This window comes from Phyllobates terribilis, unplaced genomic scaffold, assembly GCF_046119375.1.
Source record: "Phyllobates terribilis strain yellow unplaced genomic scaffold, ASM4611937v1 Scaffold_4__5_contigs__length_816908805, whole genome shotgun sequence".
Lineage (NCBI taxonomy): Eukaryota > Metazoa > Chordata > Amphibia > Anura > Dendrobatidae > Phyllobates > Phyllobates terribilis.
Window position 1 is genome coordinate 467033760 of NW_027362764.1, and position 26736 is coordinate 467060495.

Here is a 26736-nt window from a genome sequence, read left to right on the forward strand (position 1 = left end):
GTGCGGGCCATTATACTGTATGTAGGTCCTTTAATGTGCATGGAGGGCTTTGTGGGGGTCACAGTTGGGGGGATCATACTGTGTTGGGGTCACCATACTTTGCCTTGGGAGTTGAGGTGGGGTACAGTAGGGTCATTATACTGTGCATGTAGAGGAATTCACCATGGGGGTATCATACTGTGTTTAGGGGGGGGCACTTTTGTTGGCATCATACTTCTTATGGGGGCAATGAAAGAGGAATCTAGGACTTCAGCAGCAGGAAAATTACTATGTAAAGTCTGGAAAGTTGTGAGATCTGCTCTTCTGTGACCCCGACAATTATTGAATTTTTGTTTTTGTTTTTTTCGGGGGGGGGGAGGCCCAATTGGAACTTCTGCTATGGGTCTCCATGATTTCTATGTACGCCCCTGATAATGACCCTTTGTTTCCTATCATTTATCCAATTCCTTACTCATCTACATATAGTTCCCCCAAGTCCTTGCTTCTGTAGTTTCATTATAAGGCTGCTATGTGGTACAGTATCAAATGCCTTTGCAAAGTCCAGATAAATCATATCAGCCACATTACCAACATCCAGATTTGCACTTAACTTCTCATAGAACCCCAACATGTTGGTTAAACATGACCTATTTTTCATGAATCCATGCTGATTATCATTTATTAAATTATTCTCTGCGATATAACACTGCAGATCATCTCTTATGATGACCTCAAAAACTTTGCACACTATGGATGTCAGACTTACCGGATGGTAGTTACCTGGATCCACCTTCTTACCTTTCTTAAATATCGGTACCACATTGGCTATCCTCCAATCCTGTGGCACTACCCCTGTTACAAGAGAGTCTAAGAATACAAGATACAGCGGTTTGTCACTTACTGAGCTCAATTCCCTCAGTATCCGTGGATAATTACCATCTGTTCCAGGGGATTTGTCAATGTTTAATTTGCTCAGACGCAGGCGTACTTTTTTTGTGTTAAACTAGTTATATTAGGAGGTGAACTTTGATTATTGCCTGTTGAAAGATTTCTGGAACAGACTGTTTGTTGGTAAACACGGATGAAAAGTGTCTGTTTAATATCTCAGCCTTTTCTTTGTCCTCTATAATTATCTTGTTATTATCGTCTTTTAAAGGGCCGATACCGTCTGATTTACTCTTTTTTGCATTGATGTATGTTCAAAATTTTTATACTCCTGAAATGCTATTTCTGTATTCTCGGCCTTCAAGATTTTGAATGCCCTTTGTTTTTGTCTTATTAAACTTTGCACTGTCTTATTTATCCATAATGGTTTCTTTTTATTCCTAGACGTTTTATTACCAGAGGGTAAAAATTTTCTACAGAAATTTAGTAGTATTAAGCTCTTCCCTTAATTTGTTGAAATCAGCTTTCCTAAAGTTCCAGGTTTTTGCATTTCCTTTTTGAAACGTTTTATTAAATATTACATTGAAACTTACCATATTATGGTCGCTGTTTTGCAGATGCTCACGGACCTGTAAATCTGAAATTGTATCTGGTCTATTTGACAGCACCAGATCCAGCAGATTACCTCCCCTGTTTGCTTCATCTACCAGCTGAGAGATAATTGTCCTGAGCTGTAGATAAGAACTTGCGGCTTTTAGCACAACTGGAAGATTCTATGTCCCATTGAACATCTGGATAGTTAAAACCCCCCATAATAAGGACCCTATTATTATTTGCTGCATTTTTAATTTGTTCCAGCATTTCGTCCTCTACCAGTTCAGCTATATTAGGAGGCTTGTAACAAACTCCAATTAGCAGCTTTCCATTATTGCCATCCCCATGTACATTTACCCAAACTGACTCTTCATTGTTGCAGCTTCACCCAATGTTGTCATTGAGCACAGGTTTTAAGTTGGATCTTACGAAAATACACCCCCCCCACACACCTTTTTTGTCTCTCCTGTCCTTTCTAAATGTAGTGTATCCCTCTATGTTTGTCACCCAGTCATGGTTTTCATCCAGCCAGGATTCCGTAATACCTACCACATCATATTCCGTGACCGACTTAAGAGTCTCCAGTTCAGCCATTTTGTTTGCAAGACTACTTGCATTTGCTAGCAGACATTTAATACAATTAACACATTTGCTACTCCTACTCAGCTCCCTACTTTCCATACGTATCCCAGCCCCCCCTAGATCCTCTATTGCCCCTGCTGTCCCTCTCTCTCTGTCTACTCTATCTATCCCCTTATTAGCATGAATACCCTCCCTCCCCCCAGATCCTAGTTTAAAAGCTCCTCCGTCCGTCTGACCATTTTTCCCCCAGCATAGCTGCACCCTCCCCATTCAGATGCAGCCCATCCCTATCATAGAGCCCGTAGCCGACAGCGAAGTCAGCCCAATTCTCCATGAATCGAAACACTTCCTTCCTGCACCAATTTCTAAGCCACTTATTTATCTCCCTAAGCTCCCGCTGTCTTTCTAGTGACGAACTTGGCACCGGCAGTATTTCTGAAAACACCACCTTGGAGGTCCAGGCCTTCAGCTTCTCTCCTAGTTCCCTGTACTCTTTTTTAAGGACCTTCCACCTCCCTCTAACTTTGTCATTAGTGCCGATGTGTACCATGACCGCTGGGTTTTCCCCAGCCCCACCCAGCAATCTGTCTATCTGATCCGCAATATGTCGAATCCGAGCACCTGGCAGAACACACTGTTCGGCATTCACTGTCTCGGCGGGAGATGAACCTGTCTGTCAGCCTGATTATAGAGTCCCTTACCACCAACATCTGTCTGGCCCTTGATGCACTCCTATTTCCCTCCTTCCTACAGCAGTCATCTTCCTGGTTGCTAGGAGTAATGTCCTGCTGGAGTGAACCTAATCCTGGGCTTGCAATCCAAATATCAGCCAAACAGGCACTGGGCACTTTTCACCCTACCCCCTCTTTTAACTGTTGCCCACGTATGTACTTCTTTATCCTGATCTTCCCCACCTCCACCCTCCTCCATATCACTGACCCCAGCCTGCAAAAGCCCAGTGAGCTCTAAACTCCTCTCCAGGTTTGCAATGCTCCTGAGTGTTGCTAGCTGCACATGTATCTGGGCTTCCAAACATGTAACTCGCTGACATCGAGTGCCGACATATTCACCCTTAAACAGCAGTTCAAGGCAGGCATACATCTCACAAGACGCACGCCTGGTAGCATTGTCCATGGAGCACATATTAAATGGGGATAAACAATACAAGTAAAGCAGAAAAACAAATAGAAGGATAGTAAGGGACATCAAACTATGCTCTGGCGTCAAACTATGTTATTGCGTTTAACTATGTACTTTACTGCCACCTTTGTACTTAACTGCAGTCTCTGGGACTCTCAATCCAGCCTCTCACGCTCAATAGCCTCACTGGTTGTTTTTTGACTTGTAGTGCTTGCAATCTACCGTGGACAGGTGATCCTCCTGGCATGCAGTATAATGGGCTCCATATAGTATAATGGGCCCCATATATTACGCTATACAGTATATAATGGCCCCATATATTGCTCCATACAGTATATAATGGGTCCCATGTATTGCTCCATAAAAAAATGCATGTAAAAAACTGCAGTTACTTTTTTAAGTGCAGAATCAAAGCTTTTCTGTACTACAGTGCTGGCCAAAAGTATTGGCACCCCTGCAATTCTGTCAGATAATACTCAGTTTCTTCCTGAATTGATTGCAATCACAAATTCTTTGGTATTATTCTCTTCATTTAATTTGTCTTCAATGAAAAAAACACAAAAAGAATTGTCCTAAAGCCAAATTGGATATAATTCCTCACCAAACCTATAAAAGCGGGTGGACAAAAGTATTGGCACCCTTTGAAAAATCATGTGATGCTTCTCTAATTCGTGTAATTAACAGCACCTGTAACTTACCTGTGGCACCTAACAGGTGTTGGCAATAACTAAATCACACTTGCAGCCAGTTAACATGGATTAAAGTTGACTCAACCTCTGTCCTGTGTCCTTGTGTGTACCACATTGAGCATGGAGAAAAGAAAGAAGACCAAAGAACTGTCTGAGGACTTGAGAAACCAAATTGTGAGGACACATGAGCAATCTCAAGGCTACAAGTCCATCTCAAAAGACCTGAATGTTCCTGTGTCTTCCGTGCGCAGTGTCATCAAGAAGTTTAATGCCCATGGCACTGTGGCTAACCTCCCTAGATGTGGACGGAAAAGAAAAATTGACGAGAGATTTCAACGCAAGATTGTACGGATGGTGGATAAAGAACCTCAACTAACATCCAAACAAGCTCTAGCTGCCCTGCAGTCCGATGGTACAACAGTGTCAACCTGTACTATCCGTCGGCGTCTGAATGAAAAGGGACTGTATGGTAGGATATCCAAGAAGACCCCACTTCTTACTCCGAGAAATAAAAAATCCAGGCTGGAGTTTGCCAAAACTTACCTGAGAAAGCCTAAAACGTTTTGGAAGAATGTTCTCTGGTCAGATGAGACAAAAGTAGAGCTTTTTGGGAAAAAGCATCAACATAGAGTGTACAGGAAAAAAAAAGAGCCATTCAAAGAAAAGAACACGGTCCCTATAGTCAAACATGGTGGAGGTTCCCTGATGTTTTGGGGTTGCTTTGCTGTCTCTGGCACTGGACTGCTTGACCTTGTGCATGGCATTATGAAGTCTGAAGACTACCAACAAATTTTGCAGCATAATGTAGGGCCCAGTGTGAGAAAGCTGGGTCTCCCTCAGAGGTCATGGGTCTTCCAGCAGGACAATGACCCAAAACACACTTCCAAAAGCACTATAAAATAGTTTGAGAGAAAGCACTGGAGACTTCTAAGGTGGCCAGCAATGAGTCCAGACCTGAATCCCATAGAACACCTGTGGAGAGATCTCAAAATGGCAGTTTGGAGAAGGCACCCTTCAAATATCAGGGACCTGGAGCAGTTTGCCAAAGAAGAATGGTCTACAATTCCAGCAGAGCATTGTAAGAAACTCATTGATGGTTACCGGAAGCGGTTGTTCGCAGTTATTTTGGCTAAAGGTTGTGCAACCAAGTATTAGGCTGAGGGTGCCAATACTTTTGTCCGGCCCTTTTTTGGAGTTTTGTGCGAAATGATCAATGATTTGATTTTTGCTTCATTCTCTTTTGTGTTTTTTCCTTGCAAGCAAATTAAATGAAGATAATAATACCAAAGAATTTGTGATTGCAATCATTTTCAGGAAGAAACTGAGTATTATCTGACAGAATTGCAGGGGTGCCAATACTATTTGGTAAGTAATTTTTCTCAGGAGTGGGAGCCAAAACCATGAGTGGGTGATAAATGCAGAATTGGTGCACTTGTTTCTTTTATACTTTTTCTCTGATTGTTCCGCACCTGGTTTTGGCTCCCATTCCTGAGAAAAAATACTCACCGAATACTGACCAAATATTGATAATGGGCCTGTGGCCTAAAGGTGAGAAAGTTCTGGCAGCTACGACTGTGAATGAATAAACAAAAATTAAATCCATAGGTCCTAACTAGAGATGAGCAGGACGCACAGATGACGTCCCACCAGTTCTGGCTAATCAAAATCTGTGCCATGCACGCCGAATGGTAAGAGATTCGCAGGCCTCCCGTCATGTTGCCCATTAGCACTGACTTGCACGCTGGACCAGACACTCTTGAATATATCCACTCATATCTTGTCCCAACTGTACAGTGGATAGTCCCAGATTTGGGTCTACGCCCTGCAGTCTCAGGCATCTGCTGAATTTCCCTAATTACCACCGCCCTTCTGAAATCTCCTCCTGCTAGGGTAGAAAGAAATGGTAAATGGGTGGGATTGAGGTGTGGCCAAAATTTGCTGCGGCATGCATAGCACGCCACATGATCTGTCCATCTTTCTGTTCTTCAAAAGTTGGGAGGTATGGCTGTATGCATATACTATGAGTGTTGTGCATGTTGTATGCATATAATATGTGACCGATGTGCATGCTGTATGCATATACTATGAGCGGTGTGTGCTGTATGTGTATGATATGAGAGCAGTGTGCGTGCTGTATCCGTATAATATGTGAGCTTTGTGTGTGCTACTATACTATGTCAGAAGTGTGCATGCAGCACACTGCTGACATATTATACGGCTATTTCTTCAAAGTGTCCCAGGAGCCATTTTTCACCATGACAACTTCAGGCTGCATGTTGCTCGTGCAACTGTGAGTAGCATCTCTGACCAAAACATACTACCATGGCTGCAGCATCTCTGGACTTTTCTCCATCGAGCACATCTGGGATGTCATTGGTCGATGACTTTAGTGGATCCTGATGATTTACCCAAGTCCATTCGGTGTGGCAAAACATTTCTCACACAACCACAAATAAGTAATGATGAGCGAGTGTCATTACTCGAATCAAGCAGGTCGGACTCTTGGACGTGTTCGACTCGAGTAACAAGTGTAATGGAAGTCAATGAGCTGGTATTTTTAGGCTGGGAAGAGGCCAATATCCATGAACCTTCCCAACCTGATAATATCAGTCCCCAGCTGTTTGCTTTACCTTGGCTCAAAAATCAAAATAGAAGGGACCCCACGTCATTATTTTTAAGTAACCTTTTTTAAAATGTATTAAAAAAATAATTAAAAACACCTTTTAGTGCCACATGAAAGGCATTATAGGGTGCAACTTTTAAATTTTTAGGGTTGGGCGGACATTAATCTAAGCTTTCCCCCCTATAACAACTCTCCCCGAACTGCTTCTAGAGGACTGTGTGCCAAGCCCCGAATCACTGAATCTTCTATAAACCCCATGACACGATGAGGCCTGCCAATTACAGTAATGCCAGTAGCAAACATGGCATTACTGTATATAGCAAGCAATTTCCGCATGTTTATTAGCTGTCTACCAGCCACGCAACATGCAAGCCTGGGACATGAGCATGGTGCTTGAGCACCCGTGATACTCGATCAAGTAACGAGCACCCCGATGCTCTGTTGAGTATCGAGCATACTCACTCATCACTACTAATAACCTCACTAATAGCAGCAGAGGTGTGTAACTGCAGGGATTTGTGCACGTGGCTAATGTTTTGAAAAAAATACTTTCAATTTTTTCATTTGCAGATCATTGCAGTCTATTCAACCTGAGATGTCCAAAATTCCACTACTTTTCCTTCTTGGTGTTGCAATTTCAGTGTTGAGCAATGTATATGCTGTTTTGGCTGGCTTCACCTCACACTACTCCAGTTGACTTACAGATCTCTCCTTATGTGTGTACTTATGGAGAGACCTGTCATTCAAAGTTATCAGAGAGTGGAGAAGTCACAGGTGATATGCTTCCAACTCTGATTCAAAATTTTCTTACCTCTTTCTGGAGTAAAAATGTTTCTGAGGGCTCTTTCATACATCAGTGTGTCCTGTGTGGTGACAGTTTCCACACGTACCGGAGACACATACACACGTACATTTATTCAAATGAATGGGTCTTCGCACATGTCAGTGTGTTTCCATGGACCGTGCGTCCATGGGCAAAATAAGTTGACATGTCTGTTTTTTTTCGCACTGAAGGGGCTGCAAAACGTTCCACATATACGTGTGTCATAAGTGTGACACGTATCGGCGCCTGGGAATCAGCTGTACAGTTCACGCTGTTCCCAAGCGTCGGGTGCTGAACACTGCCCTCATCATTGTCCCCTGCCGATGCTGCAATTAGCACGAGCAAGGGACAGTGATGAGAGAGGAATTCTGCTCCTGCTGTGTCCTAGTGTAAAAATAAGAATAAAATAAAAAATCCTTATACTCACCTGTCCAAAGATGTCCTCTGCTGTAATCCACCAGACCGCTCACGCCGAGGAGTCAGGGAGAATTACTCGCTGCAGCGAGTAGGGTCCTGCCACTCACTGAGCTCAGCACAGTGCAGGGGCCCACGCACTCTTTATTTGTGTATTGATTTGAAGCTTTTGCTAGGAACATTTTACATAACATTTTGGATCACATTTATCCGGCGCTCTACGCCGAGCACTTATATCGGGGTTTCCATCTAAATCTCTGAATGACGTGATTTAGATGAAACCCCAGAGGGATCCATTCACTATAATGAGGCAGCAGAGTTACTCTGATCTCCATCTGGCCTCTGTTCAGCAGTGTACAAAACTGTGGCCAACGGCAGTTTTATGCACCCCTAATAAAAAGACGGACACCGTCGGATAATAGGCCAGACAGTGTTCACAGTGTCTCGATCTGCCCTATTATAGGGAATTTTCTGCAACGGGTTCCATCTGAATCACGTATTTCAGAGAGTTACACAGGAAGCCCCGGTGTAAGCGCTCAGCGCAAATTGCAGGATAAATGTGAGCTGAGCCTTACTGCGATCAGAATGAACAAATCAACTGCAGGTGAAGAATTGGTTTTATTAATTTTTTACGCCATTCCTTGTGCGGTATAAGCAGTAGCGTAGCTACCAGGGGGGTAGAGGGGGCGGTGGCCCCGGGCCCAGAGCTCTGAGGGGGCCCATCCGCAGCTACGCTAGAGTAAATGCTCAGCACAACGATACTATGGGCAGAGCTGGAAGACTGTCCCTGCACTGCCCAGCGGTCGCTATGCAGCCCATGAGCTGGAGGGGGGCCCCCGGTACCAGCATTGGGCCCCCCCATCACTGCAAGTTCACTGATGAGAGAGGGAGTGTGATGCTCCCTCTCCCATCAGTCCCCCCTCTATGTGTGATGTCAGTGACGTCATCACTTGGCGCCCAGCCTTCTGTGGTGAAGATGTGCAGCTGGAGAGGTGAGTATTGTGCTTATTCATTTTTTGCCGGGGGGGGGCCACATTAATTATACTACGGACCCTGCCTATGGGGGGGAACATTATACTACCACTCTGCCTATGAGGGGGGGAGACATTATACTACATATTCTGCCAATGGGGGGGATATTATACACAGACCCTGTCTATGAGGGGGGAGCATTATAAAACATACTCTGCCTATGGGCGGGGGGACATTATACTACAGACTCTGCCTATGAGGGGGGACCATTATACTACATACTCTGCCTATGGGGGCGACATTATACTACAGACTCTGCCTATGGGAAGGGGGGGAGCATTATACTACAGACTGTGCCTATGGGGGGCATTATACTACAGACTCTGCCTATTGGGGGAGCATTATGCTACAGACCCTACCTATGAGGGGGGACGACATTATACTACAGACTCTGCCTATGGAGAGGGAGAATTATATTACAGACTCTGCCTATGGGGGGGGGGATTATACTATAGACTCTGCCTATGGGGGGGAAGCATTATACTACAGACTCTGCCAATTGGGGGAGCATTATACTACAGACTCTGCCTATGGGGGGGGAATTATACTACAGACTCTGCCTATGGGGGGATATTATACTACAGACCCTGCCTACGAGGGGGGGGCATTATAAAACATACTCTGCCTATGGGGGGAAATTATACTACAGACTCCGCCTATGGGGGGACATTATACTACAGACTCTGCCTATGAGGGGGGGGGGCAATATTATACTACATATTCTGCGTATGGGGGGATCTTTATATGGGGGGGAGGGAATCATACTATAGACTCTGCCTATGAGGTGGAAGCAATATGGGGGGTGATTATACTACAGACTCTGCCTATGGGGGGATAATTATACTACAGACTCTGCTTATGAGGGGGGGAGACATTTTAATACATACTCTGCCTATGGGGGTGACATTATACTACAGATTCTGCTTATGAGGGGGACGACAACATTATACTACATACTCTGCCTATGAGGGGGGATCATTATACTACATACTCTGCTTATAAGTGGGGGTGACATTATACTACATATTCTGCCTATGGGGTTAGCATTATATGGGGGGAGGGAATTATACTACAGACTCTGCCTATGAGGTGGAAGCAATATGCAGGGTGATTATACTACAGACTCTGCCTATGGGGGGGATAATTATACTACAGACTCTGCTTATGAGGGGGGGAGACATTATAATACATACTCTGCCTATGGGGGGACATTATACTACAGATTCTGACTGAGGGGGGTGAAGACATTATACTACATACTCTGCCTATGAGGGGGGGGGGCATTATACTACATACTCTGCCTATGGGGGGGGTACATACTACAGAACCTGCCTATGAGGGGGGGAGCATTATGCTAAATATTCTGCCTATTGGGGGGGCATTATACTACAGACTCTGCCTATGGGATGGGGGGAGCATTATACTACAGACTGTGCCTATTGGGGGGCCGTATACTACAGACTCTGCCTATGGGGGGGGGCATTATACTACAGACCCTACCTATGAGGGGACGACAACATTATACTACAGACTCTGCCTATGGGGAGGGAGCATTATACTACAGACTCTGCCTATGAGGGGGGAGGGAATTATACTACAGACTCTGCCTATGGGTGGGAAGCATTATACTACAGACTCTGCCTATCTGGGGGGGGAGCATTATACTACAGACTCTGCCTACGGAGGGGAATTATACTACATACTCTGCTTATGGGGGTGATAATTATACTACAGACTCTGCCTATGGGAAGGGGGAGCATTACACTACAGACTGTGCCTATGGGAGGGGATAATTATGCTACAGACTCTGCCTATTGGAATGTGGAGAGCATTATGCTACAGACTCTGCCTATGGTGGGGAGCATTATACTACAAACTCTTCCTATGGGGGGGGGCATTATACTATATGCAGGCTATTTGTACAGTGTAGGGATTACAGTTAGGGTCATACAGTGTGGGAGATAATGTGGGGTCTTTCCACAGTGTGGGGGCCATCATACAGTGTTGGAGATAATTTGGGGTCTTTGCACAGTGTGGTGGCCATCATACAGTGTGAAAGATAATGTTGGGTCTTTCCACAGTGTGGGGGCCATCATACAGTGTGGGAGATAATGTGGGGTCTTTGTACAGTGTGGGGGTCTTCATACAGTGTTGGAGACATCAGTTTGGAGGCTACTATGGGGTCAGTATACTGCCTGTGGGGGGTACTATACAGTGAGAGGCATTAAACTGTGTATAGGAGAGGATCATACTGTGTAGAGAGGAGCTGTACATGGGGGAGACTCAGGACATTATTAAATCTTAAGTGGGCACTTATCGTTATAGGGGAATTCAGGTTATTGTGACTGTCAAAGGGGAACACAGAGTGCACTATTACTTTCTAGGGGGCATAATGTGGGCACTATTTTCTAGGGCACTTTCACAGGGCATTACTATATTATAGAGGTTTGTTTTAACATCTAGAGAGCACACAGTAGATGCAGTAATAGAGACACGGCAGCGGCTGCTCAGTATTGAATTATCAGCAGGATGAGGAGTTTGTGCAGGTTGGGAATATATGAGGACGGTGCATGAAATGTAAGGAGTCAAATGTGTCTTTGTTGTGATCTCTGCAGACCTGAGACTCTGAATCCGAGATGAAGTTGTTGTGTCGGTTTAATCAGAAAGAACGTCAGCTGTAAGTCACCATATATAACTGTGCTGTGATCTCTTATATGTTCTGCAGGACTGGCATCTATCAATTTAAGTCACCACATGGCAGTAATATCAGTGCTGGTCTTTGCATAGAGAGTATTTTCAGTAACAGCGCGGTCATCTGCTGAGATTCTCCTACATCCACTATCTGGGTGCGCCACCATAGTTGTAATCAGGGTTACCTGGTTAGGGGCCCACTCAGAAGTTTCACCCACCCTGAACAAAAACCCTAGCTACACCTCTGGGTATAATTGATTAGACAACTTTATTCTTCGGGTCAGTGCGATTACAGCGGTGCCAGATTTATATCGAGTTTTTATGTTTGGCAGCTGTCACATACTACAAAAACGCTCTTTATTGCAAAAACTAGTTTTTGCGCCGCCATATTTTGAGAGCTATAATTTGTACATATTTCGGTCGAGAGAGTTATGTACAGGCTTGTTTTTTGCAGGACGAGTTGATGTTTTTGTTGGTACCATTTTCGGGCGCGTGACATTTTTTGATCGCTTTCTATTCTGATTTTTGGGAGGCAGAATGAACAAAAACCAGCAATTCAGGGACTTTTTTTTTTTTTTATGCCATTATGCATGTGGTAAAATTGATAAGTCAGCTTTATTGTTCGGGTCAGTACGATTACAACAATACCACATCCCTATGCTATGCATACTGTCAGCCCTGCACTGACAGGAAAACTTGTTAGATCATGCACTGCGCATGATCTATCAACTTTGCTCACTCAGGTGACCCAGATGTCGTCATGACAACATTGGGTCACCATGGCAACGATCGGGCCCCACGATGATACGGAGTCTCCGATCCAAGGGCAAAGGGGCTTTCTTTCCTCTGCCAGCCCTTCTGCCTGCATGCTAAATGCTGCGATCGCAGCATTTATTGGCTTAAAGTTCCGGGAGTTGTGCTGACACCGCTCCTGGCACTGACTCCTGGGTGTCAGTTGTCAGAATCAGCTGACACCTGGCGGCGATCGCCCGCGCACAGCCCCTGTACACAGGCGATCACCATGACGTATATATACTACATCGGTCGGGAAGTCCTTCTCGATAACGTATATATACTACAAATGTCGGGAAGGGGTTAACACAGCCACATATCAGTTCCGGATTACAACATATGTACAGGATCAGAACCAATAACAGTACAGGAATACAGCACTAGAACCAGAAACACTACAGAAATACACAACCAGAACAACCAACAGTTCAGAAACACAACATCACAACCATAATCAATACAGGAATACATCACCAGAAGCTTCATCAGTGCATTAATACAACATCACCATAAACCGCTATTAGTAAAGAAATACAGAATCATCAGAACTGCAATCAATACAGGAATACAGCTTCACTGAACCACCAACAATAAAGGAGTATATCAACAGAACCACCATCATTACAGGAATACATCACCAACACCTTCATCAGTACAGAAAAACAGAATCACAACCACCAACAGTACAGGAATAAGTCACCTAATGCACAATTAGTACAGAAATACATTATTTGGATCAAAATTACTACAGTAATACATCACCAGAACAATAATTAGTACATGAATACATCACCAAGCTTGGTATAGTGATCAATGGCAGTGTCAGATCAGCCTCATATACAGCCATCATCAGACTGCAAACCAAGTAGGAATGACTGTACTGATGAGATGTAGTCAGTATCACAAATAAACATATACATCCATGTACCTTATAGGTTACATCTTTTCTATTTGGAGTCATTCGCTTTCTTTTTTTCAACATCTTGTCCAGATGTCAAGATGACTTTTCACATCCACAGCTCATTTCAGCAGACTTCCATCTTCTCCAGTCTTCTGCAGTACACGCCAACATGGTGCCCCTACTGTCCTTTCACAGTCATCCCTTTATACTACCCTCTCACAGTCATCCCTCTATACTGTCCCCTCACACATATCTCCACCTCATAACAGTTTCCTACCTTAATAAAACAATTTCTTCTGCTACATTGTAGCGCTTACTTTACCGATGTCCATCTCCTCTGTGGCACGAGAGTTACATGTGCAGTTTGATAAGTTGACCTGATCACGCTACTGACGTCGGCCTGACCCGGAACTGCTGGCAGTCAGAGCTTCCATTGAAATCATGCCGCAAAACAAAAGTACAATTGAATGATGGGAGCTGACATTTTACATGTTGTCTTAGATGGCTGTCAGTTTGACAGCTGGCTTGGAGAATGACAACTCCCACTCCTGGGGGGGGGGGAATATGCTGCAGCCTGGGAGACACATTGGACTGCCACTTTAGGTGGCCCAACAGCTTCCCACTGCTAACTACACCCCGGGCAAATTCCCCCCTCCCCCTGATAGATACACCTCTGTGCTATGGGACAGACCTGTCAATTACCTAAAATTGGGAAAAGAAAACCGTGAGCAGCCCTCGACTTGTCTGGTCTATTCCTATATTCCATGGCCTTTTACTCTAAACATATCAGAGTATGTGTTTCAGAAAAAAATATACATGGCTCCATTCATGCAGCAAGGCTCTGATTGATTCTGCCCATCTTTTGGGTAACATGAATAAGATGACAAGTTCCCTTTAGTGTGTATGGTAGGGTCCTTACTTTACTAGAATTGCAGATGTTGGAAGAAAGGTATGGAGTTGTAGTATTCAATCGTGGTCAGCAGATGGAGCCAATGCTTTTATATTTTACTTTTATTTTACTGCATGTATAAAATGGTATTGCTGAAAAACTAGGTATGGCAATATAGTATATAGATGTACTTTATGCATTAACAATAGTTATGCCGGTCATATATTTGCAATACGCAGTTACACATTATTTAATACACAAACATGCTAATATTTGGTTTCAAAAGTAAAGATATTACACATCCATGATGTAATTCTGCAAATAATTTTTTTAAAGAAGGCAATACAGCATAATAACAGTACACTTGATGAGTTTGACATATTTTTCTTTTTTTTTTTAATTTATTTAGCAGATTCCGGTCTTCAGAGGAGCAGAAACAGCTATCCTAGGACAAAATATCAATGCATCATATTTTCATGGTATAGATGGTCTAGGAGATGTACCTGATGCCAATGCTCCTGGTTTGGAATTTATTGAGAAGGAACATGCTGTTGATGCTATGATTCGACTTGTATCTAAACATCCTGGCAAGGTACCATCAATGGAAATTCAATTAATTGTAAAATGCCCTGATATCCTATACTGTATATGACTGGCCCCTAGCTCATCTTGAGTGCATCTCTGGAGATTTGTCAGTGTATAAGGTCCTGAGAATCTGATAGCAGAGTATTCGTATAAAGTATTCGTATAAAGAAGATGCACTAGGTTCCTTATAAAACATTAGGCTGTAAATAATTTTTATGTCAAATGGGAATGAGCATAGTAGAATGCTGTGGATTAGACTTTCCTTTATCTTGGGCGAAAGGTTTAATTTGCTGTTTTCACCCTGTATCTAAATACCCCAGCCCAGGTACAGTGGCTTGTTGGTGCTACATACGATATATACCTCCTGGGGCAAAAAACCCTGCTTTATGTGTATTAATTGGGTCATTAGGACATTTGATTTCATATAAAGCTGGCTCTCTAGAGACTAAATAATGATGATCCTCCCTACGTATACATTACTACCTATCTACACTGTGCATATTTATTAGTCAAGTGAGTATTTTGGCCATATTATAATTTTTATGTATACTTTCCTACTCCATGTTACGATACTGGTGGAACATGGCTGGAATCTAATGGCCGGAGGAGCACGATCAGGGAACAGCAAGCAGTGGTAGAAGTCCTAGGAAGTAGCAATGGGAGTTGTAGAAACAATCCAGAGATGAGTGAGAACAGTCGGGGAAAAGGTATTTTAGGAGTCAGAGACTGGAACTAGACAACATTTAGACACAGTACTCAAGCAATGAGTGAATGTTCCATGTGGCTTTTAAGGAGTTGTCAACTACTGGGACAACCCCTTCTCAAGCTGAATGTTTGCCCCTATACTCACCTCCCATGCTGCTGTCGTGCCACCAGTGTTGACACTCCCGTTCCCGGGGCTCACATGAGGTTGTTACATCACGTGAGCCCTGTGCCCAATTAGCTCTGGTGTCACTGCCTCCTCTGTTAAACATATAAATAATCAAGAAGAAGTGAGAGCTGCGGATGGCCGATCACTTCCCCTTGCTTATACGTCCGAAGGCGGGTACAGTGGTACTAATGCTGATTGTGTTATGGGCTCACGTGAATTAACCTTACAAGAGCCCTGGGAATGCGAGTGCTGACACCGATGGAGCAGCACCAGCAGGGGAGGTGAGTACAGGTATTTTTATTTTAACGGGGGCAAACCTTCAAATAGCAAAAAAGTTGTTCTAGTAGTGGGCAACCCCTTTAAATAGGCCCAAATAGGAAAAAAGATGGCTTCTACAGGTTCATCATCTGACATCTTGGTAATAAACGGTTGCAAAACACAACAGCAGCCTCTAGTGGTAAGGAGTTGAAATGCAGCATAAATATCAAAGTGAATAATAGCATCCATTAGTAGTCAATCCACAGAAGGACAACATAATCCTGACACGCCAAGCTGTATAAAGTTGAATGCTTATTGGATGAAGCATATGAGGTAATGTGTATTAGTATAATGAGGGGCAGTATGGCCAAAGGAATTTATCACCCTTTATCTTAGGCAGAATGGGCCAATAAAAGGGATATAACTGACTCTGAAAAGTCAAAAATTGGCACAAGATCACAGAGCCATCAGAGATTTTGTTGTAAATAGAAAACATGGTTGCAAAAAAGTGCGTTGAGCAAAAAGACTCTCATTATCTGCCAAGGATTTGAGAAGAATCAAACATGAAGTAAACATGAACCCATCATCCTCCAGTACTGTCATATTCCAGAACTGAAAATTCCTGGAATGCTCAGTGCTCAGAGACATGGCCAAGGTAAGGAATGGTGAAACTCGATCACCACTGAAAAAGACACATAAGTTGAAATGTCAAGACTGGGCCAAGAAATAACTGAATAATTTTTCAAAGGTTTTATGGATGAGATGAATGACTTTTGATGGACCGCATAAATGGACCCATGGCTGGATCGGTAACAGGCACAGTCTTCCTCTTTGACTTAGATGTCAGCAAGGTGGAGGTGGAGTATTGCTTTGGCTGGTATTATTAAAGATGAGCTAGTTGGAATACAAAAAATTGAAAGCAACTCCCAAACCTACTGTCAATTTTTAAAAGACACTTTCTTCAAGCAGTGCTATAGGAAAAATGTGCATCTTTCAAGAAAACCATGATTTTTATGCAGGCCAATTATTCTGCCACCGATGTACGTGGGTGAGAATGTGTCTGAGGGATGGGAGCATGGATCTCTGTACATGCAATGGTAGGTGGTGTAACTCGCTACCTTCCCTCTTATGCTTGACCGACTGCATGTAGTAAATCTGGAAGGACGATGCAGTGATGAATTTTAACAGGTTTTATTTACAGTACCTTGATGAGAAGAGGTAAGATGTCAGAGAAGATGAAGGGATAAAGATGAAGTAGAGCATGGAGGGTGGAGGATAGAGGTAACAAGAGAATCCTCTCATAAGTCCTGATGCACGTGTTGCCAAGATGGCACTGACTACAAGAAAGGATGTGAGGAAACAAGATAGGAGGAGTTGAAAAGAGAAAGGCATTGTGGGAATTACAGCTTCAACACATGACCAACATATTATAACAATGGCCAATAGATGGCAACAAAGTACAACAAACACTGTAACCATAATATCTATATGTCATAGATGATAGAAGTAAACCATATAACATTAGGCAAATGTTCCTGTAATGGCTGAAAGCCTTTGCAAATGATTAGCACACCAATGCTTCATTACATGATTCGAAAGTCTCCACTCCTTTGCTGCCAATAAAGGCCTTAATGATGGAAGAATAATAACATGGCCCCTTCCTCACCTGACCTAAATCCTATTTAGAACTTGTGGGCCCTTCTTAAATTGGAGATTTACATTGAAGAAAAACAGTCCACCTCTCTGAACAGTGTCTGGGAGGCTGTGGTTGCTGCTACCCAAAAAAATGATCGTCAACAGATTAAGGAACTGACAGTCTCCATTGCTGGAAGGCTGAATGACTGTTATTTAACCGGAGGGTAGCTATATTGGTCACTGATCATTTTTGGGAAATGCCAGAAATGTATTTTTGTACATTTTGAGTTGTTTGCTTATTATTCTCACTTTAACAAATGAAAATAAACAATTAGATTGGAAAATATACATTTTCATAGAGTTGCATAATTATTGTGCATAGAATAGTTGCCCAATAACTATTCATACTTAGATATTCTCCTAAATAAGACATTGTCAGCAATTCAAATTGCCTAATAATTGTGCACATAGCTTAGTTAATTCTTTCAACTGTTTTTCATTGCAGATCACTTTAGTAGCTACAGGCCCATTGACTAACTTGGCTCTCGCTGTAAGAATGGACCCTACCTTTCCTAAGAAACTTTACAGATTGTACATAATGGGAGGGAATATGGAATGTAAGTCACAGTATAAGGCTTGTCACGTATTTTGTTTGTATTTTATTAAATGTAATATTTACCATGACTAAATTTAGTAAAAAAAGAAGAAAAGTTTTGGTACTGTGTCAGATATTTGAAAGAAGATTTATTGCTCTCAGTAAGAAAAACAATAAATTGTAAATATACTTTTTAATATCAAACAAAGAAGAAAAATCGTTAGCCATTTTCCATTTTTGCGTTTTTGTTTTTTGCTCCCCTTCTTCCCAGAGCTATAACTTTTTTATTTTTTGTCAATATGGCTTATTTTTTGCAGGACAAGTTGTACCTTTGAAAGACACCATTGGTTTTAACCATATCATGCACTGTAAAACGGGAAAAAAATTCCAAGTGCAGTGAAATTGCAAAAAAAAGTGCAATTCCAGCTTTTTCTTTTTTTTTATCATGTTTACTAAATGGTAAAACTGACCTGTAATTATGATTCTCTAGGTCATTATGAGTTTGTAGATACCAAACATGTATAAGCTCATTTTTATTTAAGAGGTAAAAAAAAAATCCAAAGTTTGTTAAAAAAAAGTCGCCATTTTTCGAGACTCGTAACTAGTGTTGGGCGAGCTCGAACAGTAAAGTTCGGCGTCCTTACCGAACAACTACTGTTTGGTCACGGACCCCGAACACGGACTTCCTCTGGAAGTCTGTGTTACTGTTCGGGCTTGGGTTCGGGTGTTTCCCGTGCTGTCACTTGCGTGAGAGCGCAGGAAAAACAGGCTCTGATCGGCGGTAATTGCATTACCGTGATCAGAGTGCTGTAACATAGTAACATAAATCCATCTAGTTCAACCCATAGCCTAACATGTTGAACCAGAGGAAGGCAAAAAAAAACATGTGGCAACACTAAGCTCCACATTGGGGAAAAAAATTCCTTCCTGACTCCATACGGCAATCAGACTAGATCCCTGGATCAACGCCCAATCACGGAATCTAGTATATATAACCTTTAATATTATACTTTTCAAGAAATGCATCCATGCCCTTCTTAAATTTTAGTAGTGAATCACTCATTACAACCTTCTTTCCTCCAGACGTAGAAGAAGCCCCCTTCCTATCTCTGAGCCAGTTCTTAACCCACTTAAATATATTTTCCCCTATCTCCATTGTTCTCATTTTATGTATCAACCTTTTGTGTGGAACCGTATCAAAAGCTTTTGAAAAGTCCATATACACAACATCCACTGCATTTCCTTGGTCCAGTCCGGAACTTGCCTCCTCATAAAAGCTGATCAAATTAGTTTGACAGGAAGGGTCCCTCGTAAACCCATGTTGATATTGGGTCATGAGGTTATTCTTCTTCAGGTACTCTAGTATAGTATCTCTTAGAAAACCCTCCAGGATTTTACCCACAGTAGAGGTTAAGCTTACTGGCCTATAATTTCCAAGTTCGGTTTTTGTCCCCTTTTTGAATATTGGCACCACATTTGCTATACGCAAGTCCTGTGGTACAGACCCTGTTATTATGGAATCTTTAAAGATTAAAAATAATGGTCTATTTATGACGTTACTTAATTCCTGCAGTACTCGCGGGTGTATCCCATCCGGGCACGGGGATTTGTCAACTTTAGTGATTTTTAGACGCCGCTGTACGTCCTGCTGGGTTAAGCAAGTGACATTTAATGGAGAATTTTTGTCATCACTGGTCATGTTTTCTGTCATGCGATTTTCTTGTGTAAATACTGTTGAAAAAAAATCATTTAGCATATTGGCTTTTTCCTCATCCTCATCCACCATTTCACTCATACTATTTTTAAGGGGGCCAACACTATCATTTTTTAGTTTCTTACTATTTATGTAGTTAAAGAATACTTTGGGATTATTTTTACTTTCTCTGGCAATGAGTCTCTCTGTATCAATCTATGCTGCCTTGATTTGGTTTTTACAGAATTTATTTAATTTTCTGTATTTATTTAATGCCTCATCACTACCTACTTGCTTTAGTTCTCTAAATGCTTCCTTTTTGTCACTTATTGCGCCCCTTACTGCTCTATTTAGCCATAGTGGTTTCTTCCTATTTCTTGCATGTTTATTCCCATAGGGTATATATTGTGCACAGGTCCTATTCGGGATGCTAATAAATGTCTCCCATTTGCTTTGTGTAGTTTTATGTCTCAGGATATCTGTTTATTGCACTAAGATCCTCTCTCAACCGTTGGAAATTTGCCTTCCTGAAGTTTAGTGTCCTTGTAACCCCTCTACTACACATCTTATTAAAGGATACATGAAAATGTATTATTTTGTAATCACTCTTACCCAAGTGACCCCCAACTCTTATATTTGATATGCGGTCTGGCCTGTTGGTTAATATTAGGTCTAGCAGTGCCCCCCTTCTTGTTGGGTCCTGAACCAGTTGTGAAAGGTAATTGTCTCTCATAGTTGTCAAAAACATATTACCTTTGCTGGAACTACAGGTTTCTGTTCCTCAATGTATTTCAGGGTAGTTAAAGTCCTCCATAATAATGACTTGTCGCTGCTTCATCTATTTGCTTTATGAGGATATTCTCCGCTACTTCCATTATTTTTGGAGACTTATAAAAAAACCCTATGAGTAATTTATTATTTTTTCCCCCTCCCCTTATCTCCACCCACAGGGACTCTACATTTTCTACATTTTCATTAGATTCACATATATTCTCACGCAAGATGAGTTTTAAGGATGATTTTACATATTTTACAATCACACACCCACACCTCGCTTGTTTGTATGGTCATTTCTGAACAGACTATAGCCCTGTAATTTAACTGCCGAGTCATGGCTCTCGTCCAGCCATGTCTCAGATTTCCCCACCATGTCATAATTATTTTTCAACAAAATTAATTCTAATTCCACCATTTTGTTGGTGAGGCTTCTGGCATTAGTGTACATGCATTTTATGTATCTCTCTGTACCTCTATTCCTTCTTACTATATTGACTTTTCTAACCCCACCCCCAATTTCTTTATTTGTGCCCAGGTCGCTATCTGCACTATCTTTCCCACCTATAAAATAAATACTCTCCCCCCAATCCCTAGTTTAAACACTCCTCCAACCTTCTAGCCATTTTCTCCTCCAGCACAGCTGCACCCTTCCCATTGAGGTGCAGCCCGTCCCTAGCGTAGAACCTGTAGCCAACAGAGAAGTCGGTACAGTTCTCCAGGCACCCAAACCCCTCCTTCGTACACCAATTCGTGACCCACTTATTTATCTCCCTAATCTCCCATTGCCTCTCTGGCATGGCACATGGTACAGGCAGTATTTCAGAGAATACCACCTTGGAGGTCCTTACTTTAAGCTTGCAGCCTAATTCCCTGAAATCATCTTTAAGGACCTTCCACCTACCTCTAACTTTCTCATTTGTGCCAATGTGAACCATGACCACTGGGTCCTCACCAGCCCCTCCGAGTAATCTGTCAACCTGATCAGCGATGTGCCGGACTCGAGCACCAGGTAGGCAGCACACTGTTCGACGATCCCTGTCTTTGTGACAGATTTCCCTATCTGTTCCCCTAATAATTGAGTCCCCCACTACCAGCATCTGCCTTGCCTGCCCTGCTCTTCTATTTCCCCCCTTACTGGAGCTGACACTCCTCTGGATTTCAGAAGACATGCCTGGCTGCAGCAGTGCTACCCCTGTACTGACACCCCTCCTCATCTGCCAACTTTGCAAACTTATTGGGGTGTGCCAGATAAGGACTAGCCTCCCTAGCACTCTTCCCTCCCCCCCTTCTAACTGTCACCCAACTAGTTGCCTCACTGTCCTGCAGATCCCTACTACCACTCTCCCCCATATCTACCCCAGTGAGCAGCTGCTCAGTGAGCAGCAGACTCCTTTCCATATTGTCTATGGATCTCAGTGTTGCCAGCTGTTCATTTAGATCCAGTACCTGGGCTTCCAAACGCACAACGTGCACACATCTCGCACAGGAGTATGCACCCACGACCGGCTGTTCAAGGATTGCATACATGTGGCAAGATGTACACTGGATAGCATTGTCAATAATGGAGCTCATTTCCTAATGGGGACTGCACTAGACAGAAATGTTAAGTAAAAAGAAATGTAAAGAATTAATAAAATACAGACAGCAAATTCCTCCCTTCCAAACTCCCTGAATCCAAAGTCACTGAATCACAAGTCACACACTTACTTGCGTTTGCACTTACGCTCCAGTCACACTCAGCTCATTCACACTCGCTAAGGAAGAAGATTTAAAGAGTTTTGTTGTTTTTCCCTTTAGCAGCAATCCAACCTACAGCTCAATGCACTTCCAAAAGGTGTCATCATGATGCCTCAGCTGTGACAGTGACCATGCGGTAAAAAGCTTACCGCGGGTCATAGGCGCCGGCTGATGGAACTACTACCACCATCAGCTGGTGCCTCCTTCCATAGGAAACAGTGAGCACAGGCGCCGTTGGATGGGAGCAGTTGTCTCCCATCCGCTGGCACCTATGCTGTGCTGAATGAAAAAAAAAATGTTTAAATTAATAAAAAAAATATTAAAATAAAAATAAAACACATTATACTCACCTACACCTTGTCCCCGATATTCACCGCCCCTGCAAAATAAAAAAAACACCACATACTCACCTTACACCTAATCCCTGAAGCCCACAATCACCTGTAATAAAGTTAAAATAATAAACCAACCAACCTCATCCTTACCTTTCCGACGCATTCTAAGTAGCGAAGGTCTCGCAAAGATCCCATGAATAGAGCGGCCACACTGTATGCGACCGCTCTGTTCATTTGCCGGCAATACACTGACTCAGTGTATTCCCGGCAAATGAGGTCTGCCCATGCGCAGTGAGTATTTTCCCATGCTTGCAATGAGTTGAACTCAGTTCAACTCTGAGGCCGAGGACGTGGCCATGGGCAAGCTGAAATTGTGCCATAACAAACACCCACATCTTGTCGCTCGATCTTCCTGTCCCAATTAATATGAGACCGCAGAACACCACTATTGAACACAAAGTAGTGTCAAAAGGTTATTGGTTGGATAGACGATAATGCTTCCAGTCACTTAGCCACCACCACCACCACCCTGTCTTCCACACGGTCAAGTCTCAGTAGCCGTGAGTCTGGACCGCATATTCCTCACCTTGATCCTTCTTCCTCCCACTATGCCGCATGCCCGGAGACAACTGATTCCACACTTGGACACTCACTTCTATCAATCTACTTTTCCATTTGTAGATGCAAGCCTCTCGCCCCTCCAGCTTCAAGCGAGTCAAGAGGAGAACGTATATAGCGATGACTAAATATTGGAGCAGCCACGGTCACACGAAGGTGATGGTGGGAACGTGCAGTTACTGTTGCAAGAGGTGGATGATGATGATGATGAGACACAATTGCCAGAAAGTCAGGAGGAGGACCAGGGAGCGGAAGTGGAAGATGAGGTGGTGGAAGATATAGTAACTGACCCAACCTGGCAGGGGGACAAACAGAGTGAGGACAGCAGCACACAGAGGGAGGGAAGGGTAGCACCACAAAAGGCAGGAAGAAGCAGCGTGGTGGCCGCAGGCACAAGGCGGGAAAGCGCTCTTCGTAACGCCAACACGATGGTAGTTACCAGTACAGCTGTTTGGTCTTCCCGAGTCTGGTTATTTTTTAAAGACTCTGCAGATAACATGAAACAACGCCATTTGCACCACCTGCCAGGTCAGCATCAGCAGGAGTAGCAAAACTAGCAGCCTGACCACCACCAGCATGATCAGGCACATGGCAGCAAAGCACCCGACTTTGTCGGCCGAACCCCAGGGTCCAGGAACAGTGTCTGCGGGTGACACCACTGATTCTTCCGCTGTTGTGCGTGCACGCCAAGAGTTGTTTCACACTCTCAACTAGCACCATCAGCAAGCACGTCCTTGTCCCAGTGCAGTGTTGGAATGCAAACGCAAATACGCAACCAACGCCCCACAGGTCACATTACTAAATTCCTACATTTCGTGACTGCTTGCGCTCTAAATGTTGCCTTTTAGGCTCATGGAGACGAAAGCTTTCCGCGACCTCATGGTGGTGGCCATCCCTCGGCACTCGGTCCCCAGCCGCCACTATTTCTCCTGATGTGCCATCCCTGCATTACACAAGCACGTGTCGCACAACATTAGCCGTGCCCTCAACAATGCAGTTACTGGGAAAGTCCACCTAACCACGGACACATGGACAAGTGCTTGTGGGCAGGGACGGTACATCTCGCTGGCGGCACACTGGGTTAACATAGTGGAAGCCGGGACCCAGTTGTACCTTGGGATGGAACACATCCTCCGGATGCCGAGAATTGCAGGCCCTAGGTCAATCAGGGTTGCCCCCACAGTCTACAGCTCCTGCACCTCATTCTCCTCAGCCTCCTCCTCCTCTTCAGCCTCCATCTCCGAAATGACCACATCAGTCACAAACTGGATCACTGCAGCACTGCCTCAGCCAAGTGGCAACAGGCTGTGCTGAAGCTAATATGCTTAGGTGACAAACCGCACAATGCTGAAGAGTTGTGGACAGCTCTGAAAGAGCAGGCAGATCTGTGGCTGACACCGCTGAACCTACAGCCAGGCATGGTCATGTGTGACAATGGCTGGAACCTGGTGGTGGCTCACACATGTACCATGCCTGGCACATGTGCTTAACCTCGTGGCTCATCGGTTTCTCAAAACCTACCCGGATCTGTCGAATCTGCTTGTCAAAGTACGCCGCCTGTGTGCCCATTTTAGAAAGTCAGCGACAGCTTCCGCTGCCCTTCTGTGCTTCAGCAGCGTTTGCAGGATGTGATATCCCCACGCGTTGAAACTCTACACTGCAGATGTTGGGAAGGATTTGTGAGCAGAAGGGGGAAGTTGTTGACTACCAGACCTCAGGAGTGGACATGGATGTCAGACATATGTATCATCCTCCAAAACTTTGAGGACTCCACCAAGATGGTGAGCGGCGATGATGCCATAATTAGCGTCACCATCCCGCTTCTCTGTCTTCTGAAATGCTCTCTGCTCACAATCAAAGAGGATGCATTGCAGGCGGAGCTCGATGAGATTGAGCAAGGAACTATACAGTACAGGGTGATTACACACAGCCCAGCCTCATCTCATCCCAAAGTGGATTGGGTGACAATGAGGAAGAGGAGGATGAAGAACAGGAGCTAATTTCATGCGCTATAGATGGTACTACCTGCACAACTGTCATACCGTCTGTTCAGCCTGATGACAGGGAGGAGGAGGAGAGCATGGTCAGTCATCCTCTTGGAGAGGAAATGGAAGGCTTGCCTTTTAGCAGTCTGGCACGCATGGCTGAGTTTTTGTTACACTGCCTTTCCCGTGACCCTCGCGTTCTCAAAATTTTGGGTGACAGTCATTACTGGTTGGTGACACTTCTAGACCCACGCTACAAGGAGAAGTTTATATCTCTTATTCCTGAGGCGGACAGGACTACAAAAATGGGGCAGTACCAGAAGGCCCTTGTTGCGGAACTATTAAAAAAATTCCCATCTGAAAACGCTGGCGGCAGAGGTCACAGTTCGTTCGACAACCAAGGAGTACAGGCGAGAGAGACAATTCAATTTCATTCCAGCTAGGCAGGGGAACACTGTCAAAGTTCTGGGAGAATTTTCACAGCCCCTCCCATCGCATAGGCCCTGAGGCGTGGGGTACTCTCACAAGGAGTGCAAAGTTTGAGAATATGCTGAGGGAGTACCTTGCTGCCCGTACCAACGTCCTCCGTGATTCCTCTGTGCTTTATAATTATTGGGCAACCAAGCTGGACACGTGGAATGAACTGGCTCTTTACGCCTTGGAGATCCTGGCCTGCCCTGCCGCTAGCGTTTTATAAGAGCGGGTTTTTTACTGCCGCTGGTGGAATTATAACTGAAAATGCTGACAGGCTGACTCTTATAAAAATGAGCAAGGACTGGATTGGGCCAGACTACTCAACACCACCGAATGATAGCAGCGTAACATAAACTCAAATCCAGTGTCTTTTTTTGGGAGGTGTATTTCCATGCACCTTATCACACCCACACATGTGTATACGCTTCCTGATTTTGGCTATTTGCTCTTGTCCTCCTCCTTCTCCTCATCCTCATCCTCCACCACCATATTACCAGGGTGACCGTGGTCCGTGATGCAACACCCACATAATTTTTTTAAAGGGTGTTTATGATGCCTGTAAAAAAAATTTTTTATACAGTATGTTCATATATAACCCCGAGGGGTAAATGTTTGTCAGCCCATACACTTAGTTCATGGGCATTACAAGTATAGGAGACCCACTCCTTTCTAATAAGAACATTTTTTTATGAGTCTCTCCTCCACGTCTCTTCCAAGGGGCATTGGAGCCTCCCAATTTTTGGCAGCCCTTGCATTCACTGCATAGGCCAACACTATGGGAGACCCACTTCCTAATAATGGGAGCATTGTTTTCAGGAGGGCCTCTGACCTCCACGTCTCTTCTAAGTGACATTGGAGTGCCTCCAAATTTTTGGAAACCCTTGCTTTCACTGCATAGGCCAACACTATGGGAGACCCACTTCCTAATAATGGGAACATTGCTTTCAGGAGGCCCTATGACCTCCACGTCTCTTCCAAGGGGCATTGGAGTGCCTCACAATTTTTGGCAGCCCTTGCATTCACTGCATAGGCAAACAGTATGGGAGACCCACTTCTTAATAATGGGAACATTGTTTTCAGGAGACCCTCCTCTAAGTCTCTTCAAAGGGGTATTGAGATGTGTCCAAATTTTGGGCAGC

General features: G+C 43.8%; 1 protein-coding gene across 3 annotated transcripts in view; it reads left to right on the forward strand.

Moving 5' to 3' along the window:
- The window catches only part of LOC141264367 (nucleoside hydrolase-like), a 101944-nt gene that overhangs the window by 41652 nt on the left and 33556 nt on the right, over window positions 1-26736 (forward strand). For 2 of the 3 annotated variants that reach the window (XM_073676649.1, XM_073676647.1), the window contains exons 3-4: window positions 14444-14626; window positions 17889-18000. In XM_073676649.1, coding sequence (XP_073532750.1) covers window positions 14444-14626; window positions 17889-18000 — 295 coding nt within the window. The remainder of the gene's footprint in view (window positions 1-14443; window positions 14627-17888; window positions 18001-26736) is intronic. The other variant, XM_073676648.1, reaches the window with a different exon arrangement.